The sequence below is a fragment of the Pholcus phalangioides genome, unplaced genomic scaffold, assembly GCF_987345545.1.
Source record: "Pholcus phalangioides strain wild (caught in Gottingen) unplaced genomic scaffold, Ppha-v1.0 ptg000022l_1, whole genome shotgun sequence".
Taxonomy (NCBI): Eukaryota; Metazoa; Arthropoda; class Arachnida; order Araneae; family Pholcidae; genus Pholcus; species Pholcus phalangioides.
In genome coordinates this window covers 11,279,642-11,297,045 of record NW_028301615.1, presented here as the reverse complement: position 1 = coordinate 11,297,045, position 17,404 = coordinate 11,279,642, and the positions used below count along the sequence as shown (strand labels likewise).

The following is a 17,404-nucleotide window of genomic DNA, read 5'->3' as shown; positions in this document are numbered from 1 at the left end:
AAGAAAAATACAACTTCAGTAATTTATTTTGCAAGAGAAATTTGCGCTTTGTTGTAGCAACTCATGGGCCAGTGGTTTTTAGAAAGTTGTCTGGACCCACAGTTTTAACTGGATGTGCGTTCCAGAGAAATCTATCTGTAAATACAGAGTAATTCAAAATGGGTGGTACAAAAAAAAAAAAAACACCTAGATCACTGTAATTAATTTCACTCGTATCACCACCTTAAAAGCTTTGCCTCAGGTGAGATCTCGTCAATGCGTTGGTGAATAGACTCGCAAGAGTAGCCATTTTTCATACACTCCGGAATTTTAAAAATCTCGTGGCAAGTTTTTCCATAATCTATCAAACTGCAAGCTTTTTATTTTGCTTAATGCTTTCATTTTGAATAACAGCTTCTAGTGAACATCTGGGAGATGGGTTTTTTATGTATTGCCAAATCAAGCTTGGAGTGGTGAGTAAATCTTTTGCATTATGTTGACACATTCGAAATTATAGTGGTCACAGCTATGTTTTTCTTAATTGCCATTCATTTTGAATCAGTAATAACACAGAGGGTCTGTGGTTCCCTTGATGTTTGACCAAGAGTCTGTGAGGAAGTTGATCGAAAACTGTCATATATAATATTACTTTGTTTTATAGATTAATATTTTTTGTCAAAAACATTCTATGTATAGGGGGAATTATAACAAACATTGATATCACATGATTTTCCATGTATTCCATATTGCTTATCAAGACAGTTACAGATATAACAAAGCTGCAATATAAATCTTTTTTCTAACTTCGTTACGAATGGGTCTGACTTTGTATAAAATCTAGAAGTATAATGATACTCTTCTGACCAAGAAAAAATGATGTAGAGGGGGGGTTGTTATATCGTGACACGGTAGAGTTTAGCACGAGACTATAGTCCTTTCCAAATAGGACTTGAACAAAATATCTATGTAGAGATTTATATCAGTGAGGTTTTACTATACATTGTGAATCCAAACTTTCCTGTCAAACGAAAGAGTGATAGACGAGCCCCAGGTGAAACACTCCACTAACCCTGTCCTATCACAAACCGTTTGAGTTATGGATAATTAAGGAAAAAATGTGTCAAGTCTAAAAAAACCTGCATTTGTGAAGTTTCTAAGAGATCTGCACGCAAATTGAGTACATATTTGGAAAGACATTTACAGAAAAACATCCTATATATAAGATGACATTCTCATCGAAATACCTGGATTTATTAGCGCGCTGAAAGATTGGCAAAGTTAAAAATTAAATTATCGCCAATTACATAAATACCCTTCTGGCTACAATCAGTCAAATTTACCAAAGACGTCCATTGCACCAGCTTTCGAAAGAGCCTACAATAAACCATATCGGTTTTCTGAAGAAATTGTCTTTTATTCGTAATACATCTTTGAAATCAACGTTTGTCGAAGTAGATATTCGACGAAATTTTGAAATTGGCGGTTTCAGATTTTGGCGCCAATTTGATTTTGCAAAAAAAAAAATCATATAAGGTGACAGACATTACAGGATATCTGTATTTAATGGCGAACTTCATTCGCAGAGATTGGTGAAGTGGAAAAATCGAATTGTCGCCAAAACCTACTATTACTTAGACGATCGCAGATTTCAGTGATGTATTGCGAACAAATTGCTGAATTTCTCCTGAACCAAAACACGTATGGTTTATTATAAGCTTCGAAAGCTGGTGCGATGGACAAATTTTTGGCAAATTTGACCAATATAGCTAGGATATTTACATAATTAATCATTTTTGTCACACCACGGTCATTTTCTGCACACGAGGGCTAATTAGACCGGGACCTACTATTCATTGCCGATTCCGAACGGCAGGCTTGTTTTTTATACTCATCGAGAGGTTGGTGCGCTAACCCCTCGAAGGGAACTCCCTGCCGTAGCAATTTTTTGCTGCGGTCATGTCGCCGTTTCTGTTGTACTCGTGTGTCAGGAAAGTTTTCTGGAAAGGACGAAACGGGTATCGAAATCGCGACACCTCTAAACATCCTTTCATACTTTAGGCGAGTATCTTATCGACATGGGCTACCGCGCCCTATTTGCGTAATTTAAAATTTTTGGCAACACTTCAATTTTCAACTTGCCATATTTTTCAGCGCTTGTAGCTCACCCAATCCAGATATTTCGATATAAATGAGGTCATCTTAAGGATTTTTTTCTGCTCTTTTCAAATATGGCCTTAGTTTGCGTGTAGGTCTCTTAGAAACTTTACAAATGCAGGTTTTTTTTACACACATTTTTCCGTAATCGATCCAAAAACGGTTTGATATAGGACAGGGTTGGTGGGGTGTTTCATGACCCACTTGGGCTCGTCTATCACCCCTATCTATCATTTGGCAGAATAGGTCGGATTCACCCTATATAACAATTATTGAACTGTTACTGTGGGGGTCATATTGAACACTGATATACTGTTTTAATGAAAAACGAATATTGTAGAAATTGATAGAAATAAGCCACGTTGCAAAGCAGAACAACTATTTTAATGTATAACTGGATAAACAAACTGTACAAATTGAGAAAAAAATTACAACAAAAGTTTTTATCTACAGTATAAACTACAATAATATCACTTGATTGAGAATTTTCAGTTATAAAAGATCACAAGCACAATATGCAATGAATTTCAGCTTATCAAATGGAATGTTTTCCACAGTAAAGCAAACGAACCACTAATGAATATTTTTGCATATAATTGCATTTTTTCTACTCATGCTAATCATTCAAGTTATAATCAATATATAAAAACACTAACTAGATCACAGAGATTATTTTCATCGAAGAAAAATTACACTAACACACCATCGAGTTGATCCACATACATTTCATATGATATGGATGTCAAAAAATTTGCGTTAAAAAATATTATTCGTTAGTTGATTTAAAAAAATCTAGAAAATGTTAATATGCACTTGGTCTGCTCATTGAAAAAATTCATTTATTTTTTCTTCTCTATCTCAAAATGTATTTTAATGCATTTAATAAATACTATATGACTCCGACCAATGTTTCTTGCTAATAAAACCACAGCGAAAAAAAAAAAACCTTATTACAGGTGAAAAATGAATTTAGTAAATTCACATTCTGGTGAAAAGAACACGTTCAGGCACTCAGGGAGTTGTAAATATCACCCACATGAATCTATTTGAGCATATACATATCTAAGAAGGTTTATTCACAATATAAATGGTATCGTTTAAAGACACCATGTGTAATGTGAATGACTATTCTTTCTCTTCAGTTCTAAAGCACACCAAAAATGCTATATCAGTGATGCACTTTGAAAATTTCAGAAATTCGTAAATTGAGTTGTGATCGTGTTAAAATTTTGAAACAATCTAGATGTTTTCTCAAAATTCCAACAGTTTTTTTTAATATGTTTGTGCAGAACAAATTCAAACGTATTCCAGATTTTCAGTTTCACCCATTTTGCCCAATTAATAAAATTGGATCTCTGGTAGGAAGCCAGTCAATTGAATTTTATCATATAAATCTAAAATTTTATAAAGATACAGTAAATTAAAATTTAGATGATGGCTCAGGATGCAATTGATTCATTTTCAGTTTGTTTTATTTGTTAATTTAACTCTGTAGTCCATCACTACAATATTGAATTTTTTTTGTAGGTAAATTTTTGTTTTCACAAATTGGAATGTTTTCTATCAATTAAAAAAAAAGGATCCATAGAAAATATTTCTCCCCGCCCCCTGCATTCACCTAATGAAATTACATAACTTTGACCACATCAGGGTATTTAAGCTATGGATTCACTTGAGCATTTTTCTTTATGAAGTCATTGCGAGTCAACAGACATGCTTCTGAAATTAGGTACTTCATGTACTTATCACCCAATAGGTATATCATTGGTTAGCGAAAATCTTGCATTTTATGTAGAAAATTTTCATGGGGCAAAGTTTCCGAGCAATTAGTTTAAATTGTTTTTGTACATTTTCTTAGCAAAACTTAAAATGTTTGAAAAGAATTTAAAAAAATTCACAGATTTTGAGTTAAGCGTTTCTTTTGTTGCTATATAATGCAACCGAGATAACTACATTTATTATTCCAATGGTTAGCACAATACTAAATTCAATATGGAGGGAGGAGGAACCTCTTTAACTTGACACATTTTTGAAACTTTGAAAAATTTTACATAATTCGCTCTGTTTCAAGCATTCCATGTTCTTTGTTTCTGCTTTTTTGTTGATCGATTCAATTTTTTTCACACACCTTCTGATAGGATTACTTATTGTTGTTCCTCTGTTTGGAACCTGAAAATTCAACCTGTGAACTATGAAATCCACAGATAGACGTGAATGATTTCTGAAACGTTTTGGAGTGAGAGCTAGATAGAAAAGTTTTAAGTAGAGGGCTAAAGCAGCATTCAGTAGAGTTTTAAGAGAGAAGGAAAGTTATTTTGGGCAATTGAACTACTCATCCACAAATCACAGATCTTGCAACCAAACTAGGTTTTTTTCATTAAATTCTGGATTATTTCTCAATATGAAAACTTCCAATAGAAAAATGCAGATTTTAGTGAATTTGTAGATGATAGAATATAAAATTATTCAACAATATACAGGCACATTATGCATACAGAAACAATTTTCAAAACATTGTTAAAGGTTAAATGAAATAAAACCTAACTTCACATCCGCTTAAGTCGACATGTCTTTTGATTCCCTTGGGATGTGAACTTATAGGTTCCATTTTTATATGCATGCCCTTTACCATAGTTTTTTCCCCAAAAGTTAGTCTCGAGCTCAATTTGAAATTGCAACCAGCAAGAAATATAAGCATCAATGTATGCTTATGTCACATGGAAATTTGTCATTTCTCAAATATTTACAATGAGGAATGCTTTTATTCACAACAGACCTTATTTTGTGAAAAGCGTCTTCTGGCAACACGGTGTTGGGGAGGGGTCTTAGATTCACTTGGTGTATAACCTTCAGCATGTGCCGATTGAAAAACATTATGAGCATGGAAAATATAATTTTACGCTCAGTTTTATTTTGCTACGGATAAAATTAATAGCGACTAGATTTTTCAGAGTTCGGTAGAACAAGGAGAAAGTTTTGCTGTTATTTGTAGGAACTGCTGCAGATGGTCTAAAAATATGTCATGGCTAACAGTTTCTTCACATGTGTGATGAGAGAACAAAATGAAAGAAAGAAAAAAAAATTATAACTGTTTTTTCTATGTTAAGAAACAAAATTTGTTTTCAAAATGAGAAAAAGAAAATACAAGTTTGTCTTAAAATATTTGCACAAAATGTTACAAAGTAAGATATATAAAATAATATACAAAGTATTAAAAAAAAGAAGTTATTAGCCAGTGCTAAAAGAAATGGTTACAGCATTCCCACTATGATGACAGATCATGGGGAAAAAAGTCACTTTGGAATCATTATAAAATTTGATTGAATATAAAAATTCTCAATAACAAATGCATCCAAAAATATTTTGTACGTTTTTCCAAAACAAAAGTTATTAAAAATTAAATATCAGAGGAAAAATGCCCAACAATAATTTTAAGACCTAAAATGTTAAATTGTATGTGGTTATATAAAATAAATATAGCGGCAGCGTTACTTCCGTTAGAAAGAGAAAAAAAAGTTTGATTAAATGTCAAAAAAACACTTTTTTTTGCTTCTTGATGAAAGATCGCAGACCATGGAAGTGAAGATGGAAATACCACAGATCACGTTACGAAAAAGTGATTCTTAGTCTCTTCTAAGCTTACACTAATGCTGTAGTGAACTCAAATGAACACGTTCATAACTGCTTCCTACTACGATTTCTTGTTTGACACAAACTTTGAACACCTAGAAATTCAGAAAGAAAAACTATCAGTCATTTCATGAGATTGGTGAGAGTTCAAAGTGGATAAGAGATCTCTATACAATATTCTGTGAACCAAGAAAAAAATTGTTGTAGAGAGGTTATCGTTATATGAGATATAGGTATTATAGGCTAAACAAGACTCTAAAAAGTATCATTTTGCTGACGGTTTTCTTGTTATATCCAGTATCATTGTAGTATGCAACTCATATATATGCCTTTGACCTTGGTTTTTGAACACATTTTATTCCAGTAGAAAGAAGACCAAAGATATTAGCTCAACCAAAAAAACAACTGTTTCAAGGCTAATATAGCCCCCTACTGTCAGTGGAAATAGTCTGTCATAGCGCAGGAATAACAATGATGAAGGGGGCTATAGCTATATTAGCCGTGAAACAGGTGCCTGGTGCTTTAGTATTTTGAGCCAACACACACATCATTTGTTTTTATACTCTGTGCTCAAAAGGTATTTTCATTACATTTTATTCTTGTGCCCCCATTTTGAAGGGGGTGTGTCACATTTAGGAGCAAGACCTTTTCTACTTTACAATTAATTTAGTATGTACAAAAATTTGATGAACAACGTTATCTTCAAGGACCATAGCCAGTCCTTCCAGCCTTTCGGCTGCAGGAGAAGTGGTTACATTCAATTATTATTAACCATTTTTTTAACGAACCAGTTGATAAATTCACGCACCTGTGGCACCACATTGGGTGACTGTATAAGTGACCACATTAGAAAACAGTCCAATTACAGTTGCCATTTTAACAAATGGTTAGCCAAACTCAAAAAAAGGAATCTGTTCTACTTAATCATCACTAATAAACCATACATGCACCTTGTCCATATCTGTGGAATTTCTAACGAACTGGTACCTGTTGGAATGTGTGTGTACGTGCTGTGAACCTAATGTGAAGTTTGTTACTGTGTAATGCTTGCAATTTGTAGTGCTGCCATATGACATACATTTTTCTAACTGAGTGAGTGTAATGATTGAATAATTGTACGTTATAGGCTTGCTGCTCTCTGTGGCGAGACTTTTGAAGGGGCCGATTGCCTTGCATTTGCACCTCAAATTTGGGAACCACAGAAAACCAACATCAGCCAATGATGGTGGGGTTCAAACCAGAGTCCTTGCAATGCGAGTTCATCACTATAGCCACTTGACCACCACAGCGGCTCTATCTAACCACTGCAAACAGACGGCATATCAAACTTACTGAGATGATTATGCATTTATCATGACATGTTATATATCTTGGTGTAGGAGTTTTTGTCTGCATTACAAATCAAGAAAAGCACTTAAACAGTGCAAATAATCTTTGAGCATAATTCTACAATAATGTCAATAAATGTATTAAAATGAGATACTCAATCTCAAGAGCAAATTGACCCATAAATTGCTTTAACGATAGATGATGGGCATAACATTCTGTACAATCATTTATTGACAATTTGTGTTAATGCCATCCTTCAATTTTATATTAAAATGATGTATCAGGTGGTATGAAGGTGGATGTATATGGATATATTGTAATCTACTTACAGGGTCAAAACTGGGGAGGTGGGGAAGCTGCCAGGTCTGGAGTAACAGACCAAAGGGAGCACAGAATTATTTTTGTAACAACTTCACCATTGGGGAGGGGGTGAAAAAATGTGTGCTTGCCCCGGCTGACCAAGTATCTAGTTGCAGCCGTCTTCTATTACTGAACTGTACATGCACCTCAGAAATTTTGCAGAGGAATGTGTACAATGAATCAGTTGCATGAAGGAAGTGTTGTTAGCAGGGCCGCAACTAGATGTATAGTCAACTGGGGCAAGCGCACATTTTGGCATCCCATTTTAATGCTGAAGGAGAAGTTAAAGGGTGAAATTTGTGCCTGCTCTGGTACCCAGGCACCAGACCTGCCTGGTTCTCCACCCCCGGCCATTTTGGAGCAGCAAACTTTCATTTTTGGAGCAGAAATTTTGAAAATGGAGCAGAACTAAAAACTATATCTGCAATATAAGGCATAATGTTTCTTTGAAATGCCAAAAATGGTTGGAACAAATAATTCTAAATAAATTTCTCTCACAAATTAAAGTCTATTTAAATTTTTTCTGAAGCATGTTATCTGACACCACTAAAACATTCATCACTGAAATGACGAATAAAAATTATATTACTCTTTTCAAATTAAGCACCATGCATACTGAAAACCTGGGCAGCAAGAGTTTCTGCTACTTGAACACCAAAATCTTATTCATCCCGATATAGCAAAAAAAAGTGAGTGCAGAATATAATAAGGGTTTCCGCGAAAAAAAGTTAGCTTCTCACAGAATTTAAAGATACGATTAAATTTAAAAGCGAAATGCAAAAAACGAGAAAAATAAATACCTTATTTATTTAAACAATTTCTCAACATAATAGCATGTTAACAGATTAAAAATGTTTATTTTTTTCTGCTGTTTTCTCAGCCTGAAGCCTGTTATATTTTCTATATGAATCACGAGGCACTTTCAGAACTTCAGCATCTCAATGACAATTTTTTTCACATTTTTCATGCACTTGAACATAAGATTTTGTGTATCTTATTCCATTAAAGCATTGGATGGACAGATTTTTCACTGTTCAAGCAGACTTTTGTTAACACTGAACTCTCTTTCACTGTCTGCGTTACCATGCACTAAAGATAAAAAAGCCTTCATCAAAACTGGCTAAATTTTGAACTTTGGGCTGCTTTCAAGGTTACAAAGTTTGAATATTTCTGCCCAATATCTATCTCTCTATTCTCTGAACTGATTTCACTTCTTGTAATTCTTTGCATTGTAGTGCAACCCATTCATCACACATCTGTTGGTGATACAATGTTAAGCAACATCCCAACAATACGTGAAGGAGTAATGTACCATCCCAGCAATGCATGAGAGGGAGTGCAAAAAACAAGAGAGAGGTTGCAAACATTTCATTCTCTCCAGCAACATATTTTGGAAAAGTATATAGAACATTTATGTATAATAGGTATCTCACAGAAGCTATGTAAAATGAGCATGCTCCTAATACAAACTTCTTCCTTTGACTGTTGTTAAGAGCATGTCCCTCCCCCACCAATGCAGGGGCAGACCGTGCGTCCATATTGAGCTTTGTAGACCAAAAAAAAAAAAAACGTCAGTAGCGCCAAAACTAGGTTCTGCATGGGTAGAAATTTCTTTCCTCGAGCCAGTGCCGTCTTAATGCATGGGTTCACCTGGGCACAGCCCGGGGGCCTCACAAAAATAAAAACTAGTTGAAATTTGAGAATTTTCCAGGTCGTTCCTCAGAAAAATTACTTGGTCCAGGGGCCCCATGATGCTCCTAAGACAGCCCTGCCTCGAGCCGGCCCTGTTCGCCAAATCTAGATTTTCGCGATGTGAAGTTTTTACGATCGGCAACCGCCAACGACAACCACACGACCGCATAGTGGCTAGACGACAAAACTATGGATATTTTAGCTGGAGTTTTTACAGATAGTTTTTTCCCAACTATCTCCGAAAAATTTCGATGATTTAAACGAGTGAACCAATTCCCTTTTAGATTCTTCGCAAAGACGCGTGTGCAATCTTGTGGGAAATGAAGCAAATTTATGCCATAGACACGCTGTCTTTGAACGCAAGTTGGTAGAGGCGAAATTACCGTTATTTTCAGTATATAACCCGCAGGAGAAAAAACTCCCAAATCGGAAAATTCGGCATATTCATTCAGGGAGTTTGATTAGCCCACAGGATAAAACCATAACAGTACAGGACTTTGTACTTAAAAGGTAGTAGAACTACATTCCAAGGTCAGGAGATAACGCGACTGTGGTAGATGGTGGGAAGTGAAAAAAATTGGTTTCTTCCCCCCCCCCCTCCGTATCTTTTCCTTGTCTCGGAAAGAACGCGTCCCGTGAACAAAATTTTCATGCTTCTTTTTCCTACATTCCGGGTCTTTGACGCACTACAGTGCATTAGCGGTACCACCACGAACAAGAATTGGCGCAGGGATTCGGTGCACCATGTAGCAAGAGAACCGTTTCAGGGTAACTCTTGAACCCCTGCCCCCCAGGTGAAGCCCTGATTGTGTGTGTGCGAGTGGCCTGAACATTTATGTTGTCAGAGTTGTGCTTGTTTTGTGTCCTTGCTAGTGTTATGATCAATTTTCCATATTTTGAAGTGAAGATGGTAAATGCTCGAATTTTCATGTTATTGAAGTACCTCATGTAAGGTCTGCTTTCTCTAAGCGGAGAGACTTTTTCGAATGAAAGACTGACTCGCATTCGGCTTCAAAGTTCGAAAGTTTAGAAAACAGACTTCAGCCGACCACTATTGTGTCCACAATAGGGTGCAAACAGACTTAATCTCACCACTCTTCAGGATGTAAGGGGGGCATTTGGCTCCAGATTTGAATACCTTTGTCATACAGTATTAAATCTACACAGGGAGTTTAGTGCTAATCTAATCATTTTAAAGCGCTAATATGTGTATGTATATTTTAAGAGCATAAATTGACAATTCTATTTATTTCATGAGGAGAGACTTATTTAACTTTTTAAGTAAGATACATGGCTATAATAATTATTTTACATTACAATGAAGAGACAGAAGTTGTTTCTTACTACAATAGTTCAGAATAGTATATCAGCGCTATCAGTGGAGGACCAACCACTTGAGTCTTCTGGTGTCGCAGGAATCAGCTCTTCAACGGCAGTGACTGGAGATTCACACTTTTTTGGCATAGATGATGAGGCATACCTTAACACTGGAGGACGAGAAACTCCAAGCCTGAATTCTGACTCGCTACTGTTCAGTACATGAGGAGTATAACTAGACAAACCTAGACATAATAAAAATCAAATTAAATCATTTCAGATCCATTTGACCAAAAAAAGTACTGCATTCAAGGGTGTTTAGATGAAAATTCTTAGGATCACTTCAACATATTGTCTCATTCTCGCCGATTAAATTTTTTAAATAGAAAAAGGCAGGGGAAACACAGCATCCCAGAGTATCTGCAATGGTTGTCATTTCAAAAATCAATCTTGATACAGTCGACGCTTGTTAGAACGACCCCATGTTAGTGACAGTTCCATTACAACAACAAATAGGATAAGTTTGAAGTCTGAAATGTTTTCATAGAACGACTATCATATATGTTTTACTTTCAATATAACCACCCTCCCAATATAATGCCCGTTTGACAAGACGGGGGGGGGGGGGGTCGTTATATCCAGTGACGACTGCATGTTAAACACGAATGAGCATGTACTGCTTTTTGTCATTTTTATTATTGACAAATATTTTATTAGCTTATGCAACATTCTTGGCTTAGAGGCCTAATACTTGAAAAATGAATCAAAAATATATTGAATATACAGTAAAAGTCGTCTTAACTGACACCCCTCAGATATGATTACTCCTCCTTTACGACCAGATAACAATTTCCCAGAGTATAATAAAAATTGGCTTTTGAAACCAGATTAATGGCACCCCTCTTTAACGGAATTTTTTTTGTCCCACTGGTGTCTACAAAAGAGATTTTACTGTAATCTAATTCTATTTTCAGTTTTTTTATTTCTACTGAATGAATGAACGCCAGAACTTTGCCACCGGACTTATCCCGTTGCCGAGATCTCTTCCAGCCCAGTTTTTTTTTTTCTACTGAAGCAAACTACTACTACATCACCAAACACCAACTCTGGTCATATCACTATATTGTGATTTACTGCCATTAATGAGATGAGTTGGAAATGAAGGTGCTGTCTATTGGTGGTCTCCCCTCAAGTTCTTAGGGAAAATATCTATATCGTCTCTCGGGTTCGAATCCAGGACCGTGACAGAAACCTTCATGGTGGTAGATGAGCATCTTAGCACCATGCCACTCTGGCGCTACTGAACAGAACAAAGAGTGTTGTCAAAGATTTATCCTTTAATTGAGTCTTTTCGAGCGAATACAGTCAATTCTAGATAAGTTGAATGAACAGTGGCCAACAAAAAGCTTTAGAGTTATCATTAGTTCGACTTATCGTAAATTCCAATTTCAGTGTGGGAAGAAAAAATAATAGTGCTATTTACAATTATCATATCAGCAAAACATGTCAAACTACTGGAGATAAGGAAATTAGAGGGAAATTAAATTAGAATAATTTAACCTCATAAAATTGGCAAATGAAAATATTTAGAAATAAAACTAGGCATACATACTGTATAGTGGAAATAGGCGCATACACAATGTTCATATAAAAATGAATTACATAAATAAAGTGTACACAAAGCTATTTTATGTCAAAAAATAGTGATTTTTGACTGTCTTTTCTTTCATGAGAAAGTCCTTCACTTGAAAACAGACAAATGAATCTGCTAAACTCTATTGTTAAATTTTTAAATTTCATTTCATAAACATTTCAAAACATTTTTCAATTTCTCTCACTCCCAAAAACTTTGACTTAAAGGAAGAAAACTGAGTAATGGGAAAATTTTAAGACTAAAATACAAAAATATTTCTGGGGCAAATGAAAACTTTTAATAATAATGTGATCCTCACATATTCCCAAGGGATCAGCATGATCCATCCAGGGAATTTGTTAGTGTTAATAAACATCCATGCCCAAACCGGGATTCGAACCCAGACCTGCACAGTGAGAAGCTAGCTCCCTAACCACTCGACTGCCAGGCGGCAATTTTGTATTCCAAAATTTCAAACTAATAATAAACATTCAGTTAATCGGTTTTATCTACTTATCGTAGGTGGAGATAGACGGGAAAGTTAGGGGACACGATGATGTTAATTCATGCACATACATTAGATCAGTAGTAAAATTAAATATTCAACCATACATGCACCTCATAGACATTACTCTGGGCATTTCTAACAAATTGATGCATGTTGAAAAGTGTTGCGTATGACCCATCATATTAATGATAGTAGCGTTATACGTGTTCTCGTGATGCTGCCATATGTCTTCCATTTTATTTTAGTGGCAAAGAAATACTTAAACATCAATACTTTTTTTATCTTTTGTACAGTGGCTTGTTAACAGGGTTATTGTGACTATTGCCCAGGGATGCAATTTCAGAGGGGAAACAATTTGAGTAAGTGGTGGTCAAGAACATTAAATTAGAATGGAACTGCAGGCGGCAAAGTTATAAGTCTGTCTTTGACTGGATTAGATCTTAGGCCTTACTACAATTAGATAAAGATTGCATCAAGAAAAATTCAAAATTCTGGACAATCCTATTCAAAACGTGACATGTGGTCATTTTATATATACTGTATACACCAGGGGCTCTCAAACTTTTTCCAATCACAGCGCTCCTTTTCATAATCAACACTTATCCGCAGCTCTTCAGAACAGTTTAACAAAGAATCTCTTCGAAAAACCTTTGTCAGAGGCGCCGCGGAGCGGTTGTCCTGACAAAGGTTGGAGGCGCACAATTTGAGAACCCCTGATACATACGAACTCTAATGAAGAACATATTTCGTTATCATACTGACCACATTTCTGTAAGAGAAAAAAAATCCGAAATACGGGAGATCGCAAATCTCCATTGTGGCCAACAATGGAATCAAAGATGAGCAAAACTGGCTGAAAGCGCAACAAAAATTGGCAAATGGCCGGGGAAATGGAGCGGTACTGCAAATCAGTGGATTGAAACGTAATTCTGTTAGAGAACGTTAAACGTAGGCTTCGTCGAAAGTACGAGTAAAGGTTGGGATTCCAAAATTACGGGCAAATACAAGAATGTCCCGGGAAATGCGGGTCATATGGTCACCCTTTTGATGTCAATGTCCTTGTTGCAAATGCTAACCTCAAATCAATGGTAAGCACCCAACAGGTGCATATCAATAACCGATCAGCTCACCTGAATTGGAACTTATGGCTATGGAAGACTTCAGAGTACTAGGACTATCATCATCAGGTGATTGGCTATTTTCATCATTGGGTGACTCACACGGGTACTCGTACGTAGAAGTTGCCGCATCATCAAACTGAATTGTAAGCTGAAGACGGAATGGAATTCTTGATAAATAAAAGCACATACAGGTCAAATAAAACAGATTCATTCATTGAATTAGAAACAAAATATGTATTGTGGAAAAATTGCATTATTCGCAAGAAATTTAAAAAAAAAAAAAAAAAAAAAAAAAAAAAAAAAAAAAATCACGGAAAAAATAGTAGCAATTTCACAAAATTTATCACAAAATTACTAATTCAAAGACATCACTATGGAGAATTTTCAGCGATTTCCGATAAAAGCCACACCCATGTAGAGGCATAATGGCTTTTTCTCTCCTCCTCCACGTTAACCTTTTCTCCGAAGTACAAGTGCAGTAAACAACAAAAAGGCCAAGATTTAGGTTAGCAGCAAAACATGCCCTCATCCATCCATTCCAATCATCTTTATTTATCTTCCGCATCAACGAACAGAACAAATCCCAAAAAGAAAAAGCTCCAAGCATAAGAAAAACCTTGATTTCTTTCGAGGCAACTCAAAATTACCTTTAAAACATTCTACATCTCTGTGGTTTTCCACTCAGCCTCCTATTGTTACGTGAGAGAGAAAAGAAAAATTGAAATTTTCGGTATATACCGGAAGCAAAATGAAGAAATTACGCGAGCTCTGGAATTCTAATATCCATTACTCTGTATTGCCACAGGGTGAAACAGGGATAAAGATAATCGCGAATAAGAAACATTGACTTTCGCGTATTATTCGGCATCCAGAGAACGATTCTCTTTCAGCGAGTTCACGCATTTCTTTACCAACTAACCATGAATATTTTTAATCCATAACACTAATGACACAATATTATTAGATTCGTGATTGATACATACCTCGACCTGATTCTACGAAATCACATCGTGTGCACTTCTTGAGTTATAGTCGAACCAGAAGGACATTATCATCTGAAGTTTACACATAATACCACCAATGTTCTTTAATCTGCGCACGATGTTTCTACTCATGCAAAATCACTCGATACTGTACACTACCATATGCAGGATTTTCTGTGCGGGGAAGGGAAGCTTGTTTTTTTTTTTATACTGCTAAAAGAACTAAAATCTCGGCTAGGAGGGGGGCGGAAAGGGCTGTTTTAATCCCAAAACTTCACTTTCGTACGACTTATCAATTAAACTAATTAAACCCTTGAAAGGGGTCTGCAAGGATCCCTATGGTTAAGAACTCCTGTCTTAATCCTTAAATGTGTAGCTTTTCATACATGCAAAGCATTCTAAAAACGTTCATTGCTGTAGCCAGTGTGAAGATAAATGTGCAGCATTGCCATTGCAAATGTGGCGTGTGAAGTCATATTCCTTCCATTTTATATTTTGAATTTGCGAGCAGATTTCCAATCAACAACAGCAACTCTTTGTTTGTTGCAGAGCATGTGTGGCTGAGATTTCGCTAATTAAGTTAGAATGTCCTGTTTGCATTTCTTTTGGTTTTACTTTGCTTTCTATACGCGTCATTAACTACGAAAAAAATTATCAGCTCAAAAAATAAATTGAGCATTTAAGGGTGTGTGAAAACTTTCCCGCTCGTGGAATTTTTTTTCCCATGGAATATTTGTCTCAGGCCGGGACTACACTAAAAGTTTCATAAAAGTTCATTTATAAAACTTGAAAAATGCTGCCAGTAAGCTGATCGGTTGCATGTGCTCGAATGTAACCGACCAGCTTATTGGTTGTATTTTTCAAGTTTAATAAAAGATCTTTTCTTAATTTGAAAAACCATCCAATAAGACTATTGGTTACATTCGCTCCAATGAGAGAAAAGACTTACATTCGAGAAAATGCAATTGATAATCTTATTGGTTGCATTTTTCAACTTTTATAAAATAACTTTTATCAAACTTTCATAGTGTAATCCCGGTCTTATACGTATTTTAAAAAAACGGTATATACGTGTATTTTCGAAATTATTTCGCGGGACAGAGTTTGTGTATCTTAATGTGCCAATCCTTAGTGTGCGAGAAAAATTTCTGAATAAGATTTGAAATGATTAAATCAAAAGTAGTATATTAAAGGAAGTTTCAAATATTTAATTAGAACTTTTTGAGAATGGCCATCGCTTGGTATTGGAATGAGAGACGATAACTTCAATAAGTTGCTCTTTTTTTTTTTATTATTCCTCTGGATCTAATTACCCTCTCGCTCTCATTAGCCGCTTTTGTGCGGCCATTTGTTCTCCAGTCGTAAGAGGAAATCGTACAGAAAAAAAACCAAACTCATGTCCAATGAGAAGCTTGGTACGTAGCTGTTAAAAAAACAGTGGAAGGGAAGCCGGAAACAGCATCGTATAATATATGAACGCGTACATTACCGCTTCCCTTCCAATTCGACAGCAAAGGAGAAATGCAACAGCACAAAGAAGAGTTCAAATGCACGAAAAACATCGCAAATACAAAAAACAAATTATCAACAACAAAATAATTATTTTTGATGCGGATCCGATTAGTACAGACCGGGGCTGGACAAATCCCAGGCGCCACGTCATCACGGCGACTAAAAATTTGGTATTGGCGCCTAAAATTTTCTTTGTGTAGTTGCTAAAGTGCAGATTGAGAATAGCTCAAAATGTTTGGAATATGTAGCAGCATATCTGCCAACACGAAAGAGGGTCACTATGCCCTGAAAAAAACAAAAACGGCATTATATTGGACCTTTTGCTTCGGGTAAATTTTTTCTGGCATCTAGATTTTTTTGCGATTTGTTCAGCCCTGGTATAGACAGTATTGACAGTATTAAACCAAGGGTTCTCAGACCCGATGTCACCAGGATTTTTCTTGTCGCCCGGAGACCAATAAAAAAAGTTTACATCAACTATCGTTGTCACATGGCGCCATTCTTGACAACATATATGGACATCTGAGCTATCACGATAATTCAACACACGCGACAGTAGGCATGTATAACGAATGGTTAACGAAATCACAAAACAATTCGGAAAATGTTTCATTATTTTAAATACAGTACAGTGCATTGAGTCGAATGCAACACGTGCACTAAGTAATGAAAACTATAATTGATTTCAACTCTATTAGTGATTTTTCTTTCAACGTATGATTCCACCACACTTCATACATATAAGAGTGAAAGAGAACAAATAGGGTGAGGGTGAAAAGAGAAATCTACGAGCCTTTTCAGAACTGATATTGGATTAGAATCCTTTCAGACGCAGCGAAAGAGGGGAGTCGCTCGCGCGAGGGCGAGTTATATTCACTGAGATATTTGAATTCGAAAAACGGAAGAAAAACAGCATAAAATGTGGGAAAATCCTTTTACCCGGATTTAATGCTATTTCCCCCTCCCCCAACTTTCGTCCGTTTTTCGAATTCTAATATCTTAGTGAATATTGCAGTTAGAAACGTGGAATTTTTTTAGTTGGCATCGGGAGAGACCGGGCAACAACTAATTGGGTTTTTGGGCACACCGAGAAGCTATAAAAAGTTATTTTTTTTTTTTATATTTTAATAACTATGCAACCCGTTGCAACATGAATGACATGTCTGAGTACTACACAAGTGATTTT

The 17,404-nt window shown here is 35.8% G+C and overlaps 1 protein-coding gene across 1 annotated transcript in view; it reads right to left on the bottom strand.

Annotated features, from left to right (window-relative positions):
- Positions 1-2,553: 2,553 nt before the first annotated feature.
- LOC149069457 (uncharacterized) overlaps positions 2,554-17,404 on the bottom strand; it is a 53,213-nt gene continuing 38,362 nt past the window's right edge. The window contains exons 2-4 of the mRNA XM_089249341.1: positions 13,733-13,871; positions 10,489-10,706; positions 2,554-5,858 (exon numbers count right to left, since the gene is read on the bottom strand). Of these exons, the coding sequence (XP_089105467.1) occupies positions 10,498-10,706; positions 13,733-13,871 (348 nt within the window). The 3' untranslated portion in view covers positions 2,554-5,858; positions 10,489-10,497. The remainder of the gene's footprint in view (positions 5,859-10,488; positions 10,707-13,732; positions 13,872-17,404) is intronic.